General features: G+C 39.0%; 1 protein-coding gene across 1 annotated transcript in view; it reads right to left on the reverse strand.

Annotated features, from left to right (window-relative positions):
- STAB2 (stabilin 2) overlaps window positions 1-16,171 on the reverse strand; it is a 123,716-nt gene that overhangs the window by 64,321 nt on the left and 43,224 nt on the right. The window contains exons 18-27 of the mRNA XM_058189719.1: window positions 15,790-15,942; window positions 14,431-14,490; window positions 14,108-14,191; window positions 13,037-13,123; window positions 12,711-12,822; window positions 10,082-10,262; window positions 8,646-8,739; window positions 4,476-4,634; window positions 2,791-2,886; window positions 1,525-1,620 (exon numbers count right to left, since the gene is read on the reverse strand). Of these exons, the coding sequence (XP_058045702.1) occupies window positions 1,525-1,620; window positions 2,791-2,886; window positions 4,476-4,634; window positions 8,646-8,739; window positions 10,082-10,262; window positions 12,711-12,822; window positions 13,037-13,123; window positions 14,108-14,191; window positions 14,431-14,490; window positions 15,790-15,942 (1,122 nt within the window). The remainder of the gene's footprint in view (window positions 1-1,524; window positions 1,621-2,790; window positions 2,887-4,475; window positions 4,635-8,645; window positions 8,740-10,081; window positions 10,263-12,710; window positions 12,823-13,036; window positions 13,124-14,107; window positions 14,192-14,430; window positions 14,491-15,789; window positions 15,943-16,171) is intronic.

Genomic DNA, 16,171 nt, shown 5'->3' on the forward strand with positions numbered 1-16,171 from the left:
TATATAAAAGGCACCACAGACAGAATCAGCAAGATCCTCCACAAACACAACATCAAGACAGCATTCTGCACAAACCGAAAAATATCCACCATCCTAAGAAACCCCAAAGACAAAATTGAGTTACAAAATCAAGGAGTATATGAAATCCCATGCACCGCCTGCCCCACCACATACATTGGACAAACCAACAGAAGAATAAATGCACGCATTGAACAATACAAGAACTCAGTCAAAAAAGAGGAACCAACTTCTTCCCTGGTCCAACACCTTAAAGCCACAGGACACGATATTGACTTTAAAAAGACCAGAACTATCGCCAAAACTGAACACTTTAACAACAGTATAATCAGAGAAGCCATCGAGATAGAAAAACGCCCACACAGCATGAACAAACGAGATGATACCTCCCGCCTACCAGCCATTTGGAAACCCGCCCTTATTGACAAACGAGTCCCTAACACGAGGAATGACACCAGACCCACACTCACAAGGTCCACACAGGATGTCACCACCACACATCCACCCAGAAAGCAGACCCAAACCCACACTGATCATGAAGCATGACCAAGGACCAGAAGCCAGACTGCAGCTGCAACATTAGCCATTTCAAACCCCTCCAATCCATACATGCAGCAGACTGACACCCACTATGAAGATGTAGCACGACCACGAACACGAAGCCAAACAACAGCAATGCAGCTCACCAGCTCAAATCCCCCTGCAACTCAGACTAATCTGAGCACAACCAAGCCCCCACCAAACAGGACACACCCCCAGCCAATCAGAGCACAAAAAACCCTCATCCAATCAGAGCACAGCCAAGCTCCCACCCAATCAGTTCAAACCCCCACTAGCAGTTAAAAAGGAAGAAACAGCTGCAGTCATACATTGCTCCCAGAAGCACGAAGCTGAAGCCTGAAGATGATGAATGAGACTTCGTCCAAACGTCACCAAGACACTTCCAATTTTACGTGGGAGAAAACCCGAATAACCAAAGACCTACATACAAACACCCGCGAAAACCTCAGAAAACATATATATATATATAAATCATGAAATTATATATATATATATATATATATATATATATATATATATATATATATATATATATATATATTTCATGATTTGTTTTTCTTTTTTTACTATGACAATGCTTATGTATACTGTTGTGACAAAATTAAATAAATAAATAAAAAAAAAGGTCGACAGATAAGATCACATGTACATGACACAGTGCAGAACTCCAAACTTCTATAGTTGGAGTGACCATTTCCTTCACTGAGTGGATCTCTAATATTAGGGATAAAAGAAGCTTTAATAATTGTGATATACATGATACTATGTCACAAATGTTATTCTGTGATAAGACTTAGGGTGATCCTCTATGCCAGGGGTCTCCAATCTTGGCAAGTTTAAGACTTGTGGACTTCAACTCCCAGAAAGCCCACATTTGTCTGACTAGATAAATGTAAACACAGTCAGAAAAATGATTATAAGATCACTTAAAGAGTTTTTACTCACATCCATAATGTTGCCATAGCATATACTTCCATCTCCCTCGTATCCCCTTGAACACACACATTTCCAGACTCCAGAAGTTGTGAGCTGACAAACTGCCTATGGGGAATAAATTAAGCATTTATTATAGTAAATTTATAATAAGTTAAATATTTGTGTTTGTGAATTCTTGGTGTGACATGGTTTGCAACATACAAGATAGCCCATGTGTAGCAGAGCTGTTAAGGCTTCGGTTGATGGCCATGCTTCTGTTGAAAGACTCAAATGTGCTTATTTACATGCTTGTGACTAAATCATAATGCAATTAACTATAAGACTTGGAGGATTAAAGCATTTGCAAGACAATTTTTTAAAAATTCAAATAGATGAATTAACTGTTTTCATTGCAAGAATTACTTGCTAATATAATTTATTTATTAGATTTTTCAGTATGATAGACTTACTGTGTCCTGTAAAAGTCATCATCTCATTTTATATAAATAGCTTCTACAAGAAAGAAGGACTTTGTTTGCCAGTCTGGCATTCATTTTGTGTGAATGCAACTCTGGTACAAGATTCTCAGAGGAGAGACAAATCCATTAGACAGGTATCTAGGGTGACTTTGATGCCACAGCTAGTGTTGATTGTACACAGTTAAGAAATGTGAAACTGGTAGAACATTGGAGAGATATTTGGATCTATCATATCCCTGGGTCACATTTGAAAAACAAATTGTTTTCTGAGTTTGAGAGAAACTGCTTGGCTTGTCAAGGTACATTTTCAAATTTGAGATCACTTCTCCTGAGCTGAGGTCCAACCCTCAGAGCATTGCACTAAGTTCATCTGCAAGTTGAACCATTGCTGATTGCCAAGAAGACACTGAGATATGAATATGTAGGGATGATAGGACGAACAGAATCTATCTAAAGAATTCCAATCAGGAGGTTGTTCAGTGGGGATCTGCAGGTGATAGCCTTTTGGGACAAGGGTAAATTCTGCATCTTCATAAAGTAGGCCAAGTGATTGCTTGAGTAAATGACTCATAATATCAACTGGTTAGAAATCAGAATTCTCTCCATGGCATTTACTAGCATTCCATTTTTAAAAAAAATATAAGTGCTAAAACATATAATTGGGTTGTAAAGATTAGACAATTTTAGCATCCCATTTGGGGAATCCCAAGACTACTTGTTCTCCAGTCACAAGCTAAAGTTCATTTCAATATTGTTCAATTCAACAATAAAGAGAATTTGAGACCTTTTTATAAACCAATCCAAATGAATAACTCACCAATGGATGGCATTTCCAGTTTTGTTCCAAACAGTAGTTTATTGGTTCACATTCATATCCATTGCCCCGGAATCCTTCCTTACATTCACAATCATTCTGTGTTATATAGAAAATAAAGAATAAATTAGTGTGCTTGAAATAGATTTGCTCACTCCTATAAATTGCTGACTCAGTAAAAGTTTTGAAGGAACAAAGTTTAGGATGAAGTATTGCAACTGTCAATTCCAATGGACAATGCTGGAAATTCACTCAGAAAATCCTGCCGACTCAACAATGCATTTATTGTATCAGTGCTAAAACATAGAATTAAGTTATATAGATAACTTGAACATCCAAAGAGCAAGAACCAAAGACTGCTGATGGACAAATTCAACTATTGTATACTTTGTACAGCAGGTTCTATTTATTTGGTATTTCACTCATGATGTATCTGTTAAGGCAGCATCAAAGTGAATATATTTCAATATTTTTGAAAAGTATTCCAACATTACAGACGATACAAATATGCAGTATCTAAAATCTGAAGAGGAGCCAGTTTCTTGGATCCTATCAATTAGCTTCATTACTATATTGTCATTATTTCTTGATGTATTTCTAAAGCCCAATTCAGTGTATAGGATACTGAATGTCTATCATATCCACCATAAGATTATCTGATTAATCAATAACACTACACCAAAACTTCTCTTTGCTCAGCACTTATAAGAATACCAGTTGATGGATGTATGAGACAAAATCATGTTGGTAAAATTACAATGTACCATCCTATTGAGTATGTCTAGTTTAATGAAAAGAAGGAGAAAGGATGACATGATAGCAGTATTCCAATATCTCAGGGGCTGCCACACAGAAGAGGGAGTCAAGCTATTCTCCAAACCACCTGAGGGCAGGACAAGAAGCAATGTGTGGAAACTAATCAAGGAAAGAAGCAACCTAGAACTAAGAAGAAATGTTCTGACAGAACAATTACTGTAATCAGTGGAACAACTTGCCTCCAGAAGTTTTGAATGCTCCAATACTGGAAGTTTTTAAGAAGAAATTGAACAACCATTTGTCTGAAATGATGTAGGGTTTCCTGCCTGAGCACAGAGTTGGACTAGAAGACCTCCAAGATCCCAACTCTGCTATTCTATTCTATTCTGTTTTGTTCTGTTCTGTTCTGTTCTCTCTGTCTGAGATTTTTTCTGTATCATGTCTTCACATCAAGAAATAGCCATTTCATTTAGATGAGTCTAGGGTTTGGCTTGATGGTATTCATTCTTTTTCTCTTTATGCATTCTTTATATCTGCATATGTGTGCGCACACAGAGAGTTGATATAAGGCTGATAGTAAGTATATCAATTGTTTTCAATCAGTGCTTCAGCAATTCTAGAATGATGATTATTCCTTCAGTGGGTATCCTTCTTATCTATGGACTGCAAGCTAGGGAACCATACTATTATTGCAAATACCATAAATCCAATATTATAGAACTACCTTCCTCAAAGTTGTGGCCTCCTGATATATCAGGGTCACCACTGACCAAGCTGATGGAAAATGTTTGGTGTTCCATTTCCAATATATTGAAAGGAAGCCCCATGAAGAAGGGTGTTCTCCATTATTGAGATCCGTAAGTTGACACCTTGTTTATTATTACTGCATAAAATCTATATTATGTAAAAAGTTAAGCAAGGAGAAAACTTACTTGGCCTGGACCTACGTAATGGCAAGTAGCATTAGTGTGACACCCTCCAAAAGTCGACAGCAGGCAATTGTTTATTTCGGAACAATCTCTTCCATTTCCTGTCCATCCTGGCTGGCATACACACTCATGAGTTCCAGGACCAGTCTTGATGCATTCTGCCTACAAGTATATTTCTGGGAGTAAATGCAACTCTTTATACATAATAATTAAGTGAGATGAAAGGAAAGTACGCTTGCTCAATATAAATTGTGTAACAGTCTCTCAATGCTAATTGAGATGATCAGATTTTACTCATGATGCACTGGTTTCTTGTTCAGCTTTGCTTATCCGTATTCTAGAATTACTGTTTTATGTGCAATCTTCATTTTGGAAAAAAAATGACTGGTCTCAGGACTGAAAAAGCAATACATTTGTTAATTTGAATAACTAACCTAAAAACAAAAAAGATAACTTCTTATACACAAAAATAAATTATTCTTATTCAAAAAAAAACCTGTCAAAAATTCATGGTTAGGCAATTAATAAATACATTGCTCAATGGACTAATTAAAGTAGATGCTATAAAATTATAAAAAGCAAAAGCAAAAAACCCAACCCACCCCGGTGAACTGAACCTGAAAAATGACCTGTATGATTATTATTTATTCTTTTAGCGATTTATACACATACTGGAAAAAAAGAGGGAAATGAATGCTTCCTGGCCATTGCTGAACTTGCTTCCTTTGCCTATTATTCATTCGAATAAAATAATGAAACCAATCTGAGATATACAAGTGTTTTATTTACCCTTGGTAATGACTATTTTAGGACGCGGTGGCTCAGGGGCTAGGACGTTGAGCTTGTTGATCGAAAGGTTGGCAGCTCAGTGGTTTGAATCCCTAGTGCTGCGTGTAATGGGGTGAGCTCCCGTTACTTGTCCCAGCTTCTGCCAACCTAGCAGTTTCGAAAGCACGTAAAAATGCAAGTAGAAAAAATAGGGACCACCTTTGGTGGGAAGGTAACAGCATTCCGTGCGCCTTTGACGTTGAGTCATGCCGGCCACATGACCACAGAGACGTCTTCGGACAGCGCTAGCTCTTCGGCTTTGAAACGGAAATGAGCACCGCTCCCTAGAGTCGGCAACGTATGTGCGAGGGGAACCTTTACCTTTACCTTTAATGACTATTTTAAATGCAAATATGTCTTTATTTGGAAAATGATACCAGTTTGGAAGATGTAATTCAGAATTTAAATAGGATCACATACAATTATGTCTATATTTATGGCTTACTCAATCAGTAAACAGTAAGAAATTTATACTTACATTAGCACTGCAGCTATGTGGATTTATGTGAGCACAAGGATTAACTTCACTGCAAATTATTCCATCTCCTTCAAAGCCAGGTTTACAAACACAGCTAAAATTGTACATAAAAGAACGTAGAATTAATAGGAGTGGAAAGGGTAAAACAGTTAAAGATACATTTCAGCACTGAAGAGGAGCTTCTACAGAGGGATAAAATAAGCGACGGTGCAGGAAGTTTGATATGTAGTTGATCATTCAAGAATGTTGGGAAGCTTCGTCTTGTCAAAGATCAGCCATGTTGCATTTCATTGCTGTCATCTGGATATGCTTTTGCAATTTGCTACTTGCATTTTATGCAGGTGGAGAAACCATATCGAGACTCCAGTATGCCAGAATAAAGTCTATGTAAAAAAAAAACTATTTATTGCTGGCTAACCTGCCTATGAACATGGCAAGCAACATGTCTTTCTGAATGCCAGTCAGAAAATATTTAAATTTATTATATTACATGGTGAGTTGAAACAATGGATCAAAAGCCAGCTTGTGAGTATGAAAATGTCTGTATGCTCATGGGTGTATGTTATGAAATAAAAAAAAAAATACTTAAGAAACTGTCAAACAGGAAGAATCAGAACCATACATTAAGTTCCAGTTAAGATGATTTATTACACATGCCTATATGCAAGAATTGAATCAACTAATTGTCAGCACTAAATCGGCGCTAGATAAGAGTCAATAGAATTGAAGAGGGGGTTGAATTTAGACTGTTTGTGGGAATGTTGTGACTCAAAGTTGATTACTCGCTGGACTCTGCCTGTTCTTCTCTTACAGAAATTTCTCATGAGGACCTTTGTCAGGGCTCCAAGTAGTATACTCATAATAAATAGAACTCCAAGGCAGGTAGATTCCTCAAAGAACTGATTTGTTGATCGAAAGGTTGGCAGCTCAGTGGTTTGAATCCCTAGTGCTGCATGTAATGGGGTGAGCTCCGTTACTTGTCCCAGCTTCTGCCAACCTAGCAGTTTCAAAGCACGTAAAAATGCAAGTAGAAAAAATAGGGACCACCTTTGGTGGGAAGGTAACAGCATTCCGTGCGCCTTTGGCGTTGAGTCATGCCGGCCACATGACCACAGAGGCGTCTTCGGACAGCGCTAGCTCTTGGCTTTGAAGCGGAAATGAGCACCGCTCCTAGAGTCGGCAACGTATGTGCGAGGGAACCTTTACCTTTACCTTTACCTTTACCTTTACCTTTACCTTTACCTTTACCTTTAATGACTATTTTAGGACGCGGTGGCTCAGGGGCTAGGACGTTGAGCTTGTTGATCGAAAGGTTGGCAGCTCAGTGGTTTGAATCCCTAGTGCTGCATGTAATGGGGTGAGCTCCAGTTACTTGTCCCAGCTTCTGCCAACCTAGCATTTTCGAAAGCACGTAAAAATGCAAGTAGAAAAAATAGGGACCCCCTTTGATGGGAAGGTAACAGCATTCCGTGCGCCTTTGACGTTGAGTAATGCCAGCCACATGACCATGGAGTCGTCTTCAGACAGCGCTGGCTCTTCGGCTTTGAAACGGAGAAGAGCACCGCCCCCTAGAGTCGGCAACGACTAGCACGTATGTGCGAGGGGAACCTTTACCTTTAATGACTATTTTAGGACGCGGTGGCTCAGGGGCTAGGACGTTGAGCTTGTTGATCGAAAGGTTGGCAGCTCAGTGGTTTGAATCCCTAGTGCTGCATGTAATGGGGTGAGCTCCGTTACTTGTCCCAGCTTCTGCCAACCTAGCAGTTTCAAAGCACGTAAAAATGCAAGTAGAAAAATAGGGACCACCTTTGGTGGGAAGGTAACAACATTCCGTGCGCCTTTGGCGTTGAGTCATGCCGGCCACATGACCACAGAGGCGTCTTCGGACAGCGCTAGCTCTTGGCTTTGAAGCGGAAATGAGCACCGCTCCTAGAGTCGGCAACGTATGTGCGAGGGAACCTTTACCTTTAATGACTATTTTAGGACGCGGTGGCTCAGGGGCTAGGACGTTGAGCTTGTTGATCGAAAGGTTGGCAGCTCAGTGGTTTGAATCCCTAGTGCTGCATGTAATGGGGTGAGCTCCGTTACTTGTCCCAGCTTCTGCCAACCTAGCAGTTTCAAAGCACGTAAAAATGCAAGTAGAAAAATAGGGACCACCTTTGGTGGGAAGGTAACAACATTCCGTGCGCCTTTGGCGTTGAGTCATGCCGGCCACATGACCACAGAGGCGTCTTCGGACAGCGCTAGCTCTTGGCTTTGAAGCGGAAATGAGCACCGCTCCTAGAGTCGGCAACGTATGTGCGAGGGAACCTTTACCTTTACCTTTACCTTTACCTTTACCTTTACCTTTACCTTTACCTTTAATGACTATTTTAGGACGCGGTGGCTCAGGGGCTAGGACGTTGAGCTTGTTGATCGAAAGGTTGGCAGCTCAGTGGTTTGAATCCCTAGTGCTGCATGTAATGGGGTGAGCTCCCGTTACTTGTCCCAGCTTCTGCCAACCTAGCAGTTTCAAAGCACGTAAAAATGCAAGTAGAAAAATAGGGACCACCTTTGGTGGAAGGTAACAACATTCCGTGCGCCTTTGGCGTTGAGTCATGCCGGCCACATGACCACAGAGGCGTCTTCGGACAGCGCTAGCTCTTGGCTTTGAAGCGGAAATGAGCACCGCTCCTAGAGTCGGCAACGTATGTGCGAGGGGAACCTTTACCTTTACCTTTAATGACTATTTTAAATGCAAATATGTCTTTATTTGGAAAATGATACCAGTTTGGAAGATGTAATTCAGAATTTAAATAGGATCACATACAATTATGTCTATATTTATGGCTTACTCAATCAGTAAACAGTAAGAAATTTATACTTACATTAGCACTGCAGCTATGTGGATTTATGTGAGCACAAGGATTAACTTCACTGCAAATTATTCCATCTCCTTCAAAGCCAGGTTTACAAACACAGCTAAAATTGTACATAAAAGAACGTAGAATTAATAGGAGTGGAAAGGGTAAAACAGTTAAAGATACATTTCAGCACTGAAGAGGAGCTTCTACAGAGGGATAAAATAAGCGACGGTGCAGGAAGTTTGATATGTAGTTGATCATTCAAGAATGTTGGGAAGCTTCGTCTTGTCAAAGATCAGCCATGTTGCATTTCATTGCTGTCATCTGGATATGCTTTTGCAATTTGCTACTTGCATTTTATGCAGGTGGAGAAAACCATATCGAGACTCCAGTATGCCAGAATAAAGTCTATGTAAAAAAAAAACTATTTATTGCTGGCTAACCTGCCTATGAACATGGCAAGCAACATGTCTTTCTGAATGCCAGTCAGAAAATATTTAAATTTATTATATTACATGGTGAGTTGAAACAATGGATCAAAAGCCAGCTTGTGAGTATGAAAATGTCTGTATGCTCATGGGTGTATGTTATGAAATAAAAAAAAAAATACTTAAGAAACTGTCAAACAGGAAGAATCAGAACCATACATTAAGTTCCAGTTAAGATGATTTATTACACATGCCTATATGCAAGAATTGAATCAACTAATTGTCAGCACTAAATCGGCGCTAGATAAGAGTCAATAGAATTGAAGAGGGGGTTGAATTTAGACTGTTTGTGGGAATGTTGTGACTCAAAGTTGATTACTCGCTGGACTCTGCCTGTTCTTCTCTTACAGAAATTTCTCATGAGGACCTTTGTCAGGGCTCCAAGTAGTATACTCATAATAAATAGAACTCCAAGGCAGGTAGATTCCTCAAAGAACTGATTTATTGGATATATCGTATTGACACAGGCTGGTGAAAACTGATTCTGAATAATTAAAAGTAAACGGTTTTCCCCCCTTCCCCAAACACTCAGTCACATGGTCCAATCATTCTGTCTTCCAGTTGCCTGGTAACTTCGCTCGTCATCTCTCTGTGGGAATGCCCTTGGTTCCCAATAAAAAGTATTTTGTTTTGGCCACAAACCCCATCTATCTCTATTCCCCCCTCCCTATCCTTCAGCTCCAGTGTGGCAACACTGAAGCACAGAAAATGGCCTCGCTCAGGCCAGCTTCAGGGTTGACACTTCCCTTGAGTGGGACCGCTGGTCCATGAGGTGAAAAACAGCACCAATAACAATCAGTCCTCTTTTGTTTGAAGTGTTGCATAATCAGATAGGATAGGCAAGAAAAAAACCCCCAATTATAAAGTTACAAGTATATGCAAGAATGTTCATAAAGCAAATAACTGAGAAAGTAAGTGTTACTCCTAGGTAATCTACCTGAGTGGCACAAAAGATGTACATTATGTACCTACCTCATGGTACCATTGCTCAAGATGCAATCAGCATGCACATCACAGAGCTGGAAAAAAGGCCCACATGGCATCACCTGTGTATCACAGAGATCTCCAGCATAGCCACTTTTACATGATCCAGGAAGGCAACTCCCATCACCGTCTATCTGGTTGTCACATTTTCCGTGAACACACATACATTCTGCAGAAGGAATGAGGGGTGGGAAGAATATCAGTGAATTAAATGAAATGAGCCTATAATTTGGAGTCATGCTTTTTAAAAAGTGTTAAGTAAATCTCTGGTTATATTTTTTAGAGAAGATCTCAGCAATTTGACATTAAGAATAAAGTTTAAATTCTAATATCTATCTCCACAGAGAATGTGCTCATTTATAATGGGAGTCATAAATGCAAGAAGAATGCCATTTTCATGGGATATGACCAATGCCTTTTTAGATTTTTTTTAAAAAAAAGTATAAATCAAAATTCCTCTTCCAAATTCATTCTGCTATTTGTTGTTGTTAGTTGCAAAGTTGTGTCTGACCCATCACAACCCCATGGACAATGTTCCTCCAGGCCATCCTGTTCTCTACCATCCTCTGGAGTCTATTTAAGCTCATGCTTCAGTGATTCCATCCAGCCATCTCATTCTGTCGTCCCCTTCTTCTTTTGCCCTCAATCTTTCCCAGCATTAGGCTCTTCTCCAATGAGTCCTTCCTTCTCATTAGGTGGCCAAAATATTTGAGTTTCATCTTCAGGATCTGGCCTTCTAAAGAGCAGTCAGGGTTGAGCTTCTCTAGGACTGAGCGGTTTGATCACCTTGCAGTCCAAGGGACTCGCAGTAGTCTTCTCCAGCACCAGAGTTCAAAGGCCTCAATTCTTTGTCACTCAGCCTTTGCCGCTCAGCCTTTCTTATGGTCCAGCCATACATTGCAAATGGGAAAACCATAGTCTTGACTATATACACTTTTGTTGGCAGGGTGATGTCTCTGCTTTTTAGTATGCTGTCTAGATTTGCCATAGTTTTCCTCCCCAGGAGCAAGCATCTTTTAATTTCTTGGCTGCGGTGATCTTGGAACCCAAGAAAATAAAATCTGTCACTTCCTCTATTTCTTCCCCATCTATTTGACAGGAATTGAGACGGCCGGATGCCATGATCTTAGTTTTCTTAATGTTGACTCTCAAGCCAACTGTTGCACTCTCCTTCACCTGTATCAAGAAGCTCTTTAGTTCCTCTTCACTTTCTGCCATTAGAGTGGTATCATCTGCATATCTGAGGTTGTTGATATTTCTCCCGGCAATCTTAATTCCAACTTTTGAATCATCTAGCCCTGCCTTTCTCATGATGTTTTCTGCATATAAGTTAAACAGGCAGGGCGACAATTTACAGCCTTGCCAGACTCCTTTCCCAGTAGCAAATGTTAATAGCAGTTAGTGTTCCTACAGTTTGCTGAAATGATGGTTGGATTCTCATATACTCAGCAACCCATCCCATTGTAATGTAGGACATGTTCATATTGATTACTATTTGTAGTTCCCAATCCTTCAAAGCAGTCTAAAAGAAAAGGCTCAGAAATGAGGAGAGCAAGGAACAAAAGCCATTACCTAATTTTTTTAGCTGCCATACCTACTGCAGCAATTCCCCTCATCTCCACAGCACACAAAAAAATGAAAGGAGAAGAGGGGGAGAATAACAGCACTTTAGTCAATTTCATCCTTGCTTCGCCTGCCATGTTGAAGAGAAGATTCAAAACCATCCAACCACCTTTAAAACTATAATCTATCTTGGTGCAAATAGATCTACACAGGTTTCCTTTTTATTTAGAAATGTTGTATTCCCGGTAAATTGGGAACAACTACATATAGGGTGTGTCCTAGAACAGGGGTCCACAACCTCCAGTCCATGGACTGGCACTGGGCCATGGCATGTCAGAAACCTGTCTGTGCATTGATGGGATCCTCTCGGTTTAACAACCAGTTTGGTGATCGCACGCTTCATGCGCGCATATGTGCAGTTTGAAGAAATATTCGCTTCTATGTTTCTTTGGAGGAGAAACACAGCTGAGGTGCGGCAATCTGCTCTGCCATGCAAATCAGCTGAGAAGATAAAGGTAGGAAAATAACGTGGGTGGGTGGGGGGGCCCATCTGATCGTCAGGGCCAACCGGTTTGCTCCCAACTGATCGTTGGAGCTACCGATTTGCCCAAACTGTTAGAATCCCACCCCTGGGTCCATGCAAACAAGAGAAGCCCCATCTGCGGGATGCAGGCAGCATGTGAAACCGCACCCCTCCAATCTGCAGAAAAAACTCTTTCCATAGAACCAGTCCCTGCAGCCCAAAAGGTTGTGGGGTTTCTGTGTAGCAAATTATGAGAAAATAATGAGAAATTAACAGGTATTTAAAGAATGCATTTCCCTGCTCATATTGTAACCACAACAGCACATCTATGGCATTCTGAAGGGTATCTGTGCCTTCCAAGCATAACCTTTTGGAGCTGCAAAAGGATGCAGTGGGAAGTTTCTGCAAAAGTCTTAATGCTGGGCAGAACCCCGATTCCATTGGTTTTGGATCAAACACTCCATGCTGAGTTTGCGTGTGCATTGCCCCCAAATAGTTCCTTCCCTTATCTTCTGAAAGAGGAATGCTTACCTTTCTTACATTGGGGTCCATATTTATTGGGATCTGTACAAAATTGGCACTGCGAGCGTTCAAATCCACTCTTGCAAATACAAGTGCCATTTCCTTTCATCCCATCCATGCACTGCATTGTGGAGGGGAGAAAAAATGCAAGTTTGAATGTGGCCATTAAGTGATGTTAGAAGTCATTGATCTAAAAGAGGTAAGAGCTGACAGTTCCTGCTATATTATCAGAAAGACGAATTACTGAAAGGACCCTATCAAAGAATGGAGCCCATTTTCTAGCATACAACCAGTGACATAGATCCTGATAATGCCATTTGCATGCCTTTATTTACCTGGCCATTTCCAGAGCATGGGTTCAAAAAGCCACCAGGACACTGATTGCATTCAGAGCCAAAGAATCCTTTGCAACACTCAGGCTCCTACGAAACAAGTGTGGAAAAAATTATAATCATGTTAGAAACCTTAATTCAAAAGTAGATTTAATCCTCTGCTGTTTCTGACCCCTTGATTTCTGATCATTAACACAATCCACAAATGACAGACAATGGAAACTGTGTACCTTGTTGCAAAAGATTGCTGAATCACATCTCCGCTAAATAATTGACAGCAGAGTTGAAAATGATGGAATTAAGTAAAAAACAGCAAACAGGGAAAATCCTTTACATAAACTTCCGGAATTAGCCAAACATAACCCACACGTCAAAAATGGAGCTTTGCAAACCCAATAGAGGTTAATCAAAATATTTTCCCCAATTTTCACCTCACGCTTAAGGTGGTATGGGAATATAATTTCTCCATCAGAAAAGGGAGGCACCTATCAATAGTTTTTAGTTTCTTTTCCAAAGAACATTTCTGTAAATTGAATCAATTGAGTCATGTTTAAAATTTAGAAAAACCAGAAACAGGGAGAATGTCTTTTTAGGAGTGTACTATGGTATAAGATGATAGAGCACCAGAATGTGGTCTATTGTTGACCTCCATTCTCTGAATCTTGCCTATTCATCTTGGATTATACCCTCTCTCTTTAACTAGGCTTGGCACTTGTGATTAAAATGCCTAGCATATAATTTGCTAATGACGCTCAAAAAGGTTGATAGGCTTGTAATTGCATTGCATGGACCATTCTTACTACTCTTTCAATAAATTGCCAGCCCCCAGTCATTTGGAATATAACCAGTCTGATCAATAATATAAACAGAGATGCTAGCAGAGGCTGCCATCACTTGTGATTCTTTTCGATTATTTCAGGCAAAACACACACAGTGCCTAGAACCTTGTTCACTTTAAGGCATTCAATCAATCCAATTATGCAGTGCACAAAGACTGTGAGAAACTGAATCTTAAACAAAGACTGAGAAAGTGAAGGTTTAAATTCTTTCACACTTTTGATTTTCATCTCTTACCTTTTTTGTCACATTACAGTACTGAGCACACCCATATTTCATCAGGAATGAATCCTGGTAGAGGCATTTTCTACTTAACAAAGCCTGGAATATTAAAAAAGCAAACACAGAAATATTTTTAACCATGAAAGGTAATCTGTGTTATACTATAAGGCAAGCAGTGGAGTTTGGCTAGTTTCACTGTAGAATAAATTATTTTTATAAAACGTTGACTGGATTTATTATTTCTCCTGTGATATAAGGCGTAACAAATTTTATTGGAATGCACGCAAAAGGTAATATCTTATTTATTATCTAATTGTATAGCTGATGCTTTTACTTACAACAGGTAATGAATTTTCTGGACAACGGTTTCTATGGAGTGTACATTTTCCACAAGTTCCCTGAAATGAGACAATTCACTTTAGGAAAGGTGGACTGACAGGTGTGATGAAAGTGTCCATTGAGTAAGGCCAATAAAGCCAAGATGGTGGCCATAACAATGTGATTAAAGTTTAAGTAGTTGTTCATGTGATGAATGTTAAAATGGCTGGAGCTTCAATTACATTTTCATGGCTACCATCCTGATTTTTTTAAAATCATATTCTGCTAAGCAAGTCCTAAACAAGTGTAATAACAAGCCAAAAGTTTACCAATAGAAGCACATAAATATAGTTTAGGATTGAACTATGGAGTCCTAGGTGTCCTTTGAGATTGGTTATTTGCTTACAGATATTTCATTACCCAACTAGCAAACAACCAACTTCAAAGAACTCCTAGTCTACACAATCCTATGTTTTCAAAGAGACATAATCTTTGCAGATAAATTTAGCTTTTCTTTGCCGGCATGGGCTGGAAAGCCTGACAGAGGAACTTCAGGTCAAAAGTAGACATGTTGAATATATCTGACCTGCTGATATGCTGAAAATATTTCTAGTATGGCTATAATACTTTTATCCTTCTCATCTGCTCCTCTACTTCTACGTTCTCTATCGGTATCATTATTATGATTATTCTTTGTTTTTATGATTATTTTTTGTTATGATTATTATTACTTTGTTGTTTTGCATGTACACTGGGAACTTATGCACTGGAGACAAATTCCTTGTGTGTCCAATCACACAGCCAATATTCTGTTCCAATACAGAACAGAACAGAACACAACACAACACAACATAACACAATAGAATAGAATAGAATGCTCTAGTATTGGAAGTTTTTAAGAAGAAATTGGACAACCATTTGCCTGAAATCATATACCTGAGCATAGGGTTGGACTAGAAGACCTCCAGGATCCCTTCCAACTTTGCTATTCTATTCTATTCTATTCTATTCTATTCTATTCTATTCTATTCTATTCTATTCTATTCTATTCTATTCTATTGTCTTTCTATTTATGATGTTACTGATACTCTGCTTATAGCCAGTGATTTATATGTTTTATGATTCTGTTTTATGATACATACAAAATGCAATCTCTCTGTCTCTCTGTCTCTGTTTCTGTCTCTGCAATTTTAAAATTTATAAAATATATTTAATATTGTACATTCCATGGGTAGGCATGGTGTGATGAACAATTCAGAAACATTTCAGATAAGTATAGAAGCAGAGCAAGTATTATTTAATTACGAGAAAGAAGGCAAAAAAGGAAATAAATATTGATTGGAAACTATTTTGAACTTTACTGGATAGAAGAACCTTACCAACTTAAGTTCAGATATCTCTTTATCACATCTGTGTGGCAAAATTGGAATTATTGAAGGAGGTATAAGTACATCAGAAAGAGTATAAATCCTGCCATTTTTTGCAGCAATGTCAGCTTCTTCTATTTTCTTTCCATTGACCAACACTTGACCCTGCATAAATTATTACCATAAATTGAGATTATTTTTTGGAATTTATTTTATTTTATTTATTTATTTATTTTGTCACACAGTATATATAAGCATAAGTATGAAATAACTATACAATATATAAGCATATATATGAGTATGAGTATGTAATAACTATATTAATTGGATTCTGCATTTCAGAATGTTTCTGTTATTTTGTGCCATTCTCTATTATTCTTAATGCTTAGTCTTC

The sequence above is a fragment of the Ahaetulla prasina genome, chromosome 7, assembly GCF_028640845.1.
Source record: "Ahaetulla prasina isolate Xishuangbanna chromosome 7, ASM2864084v1, whole genome shotgun sequence".
Lineage (NCBI taxonomy): Eukaryota > Metazoa > Chordata > Lepidosauria > Squamata > Colubridae > Ahaetulla > Ahaetulla prasina.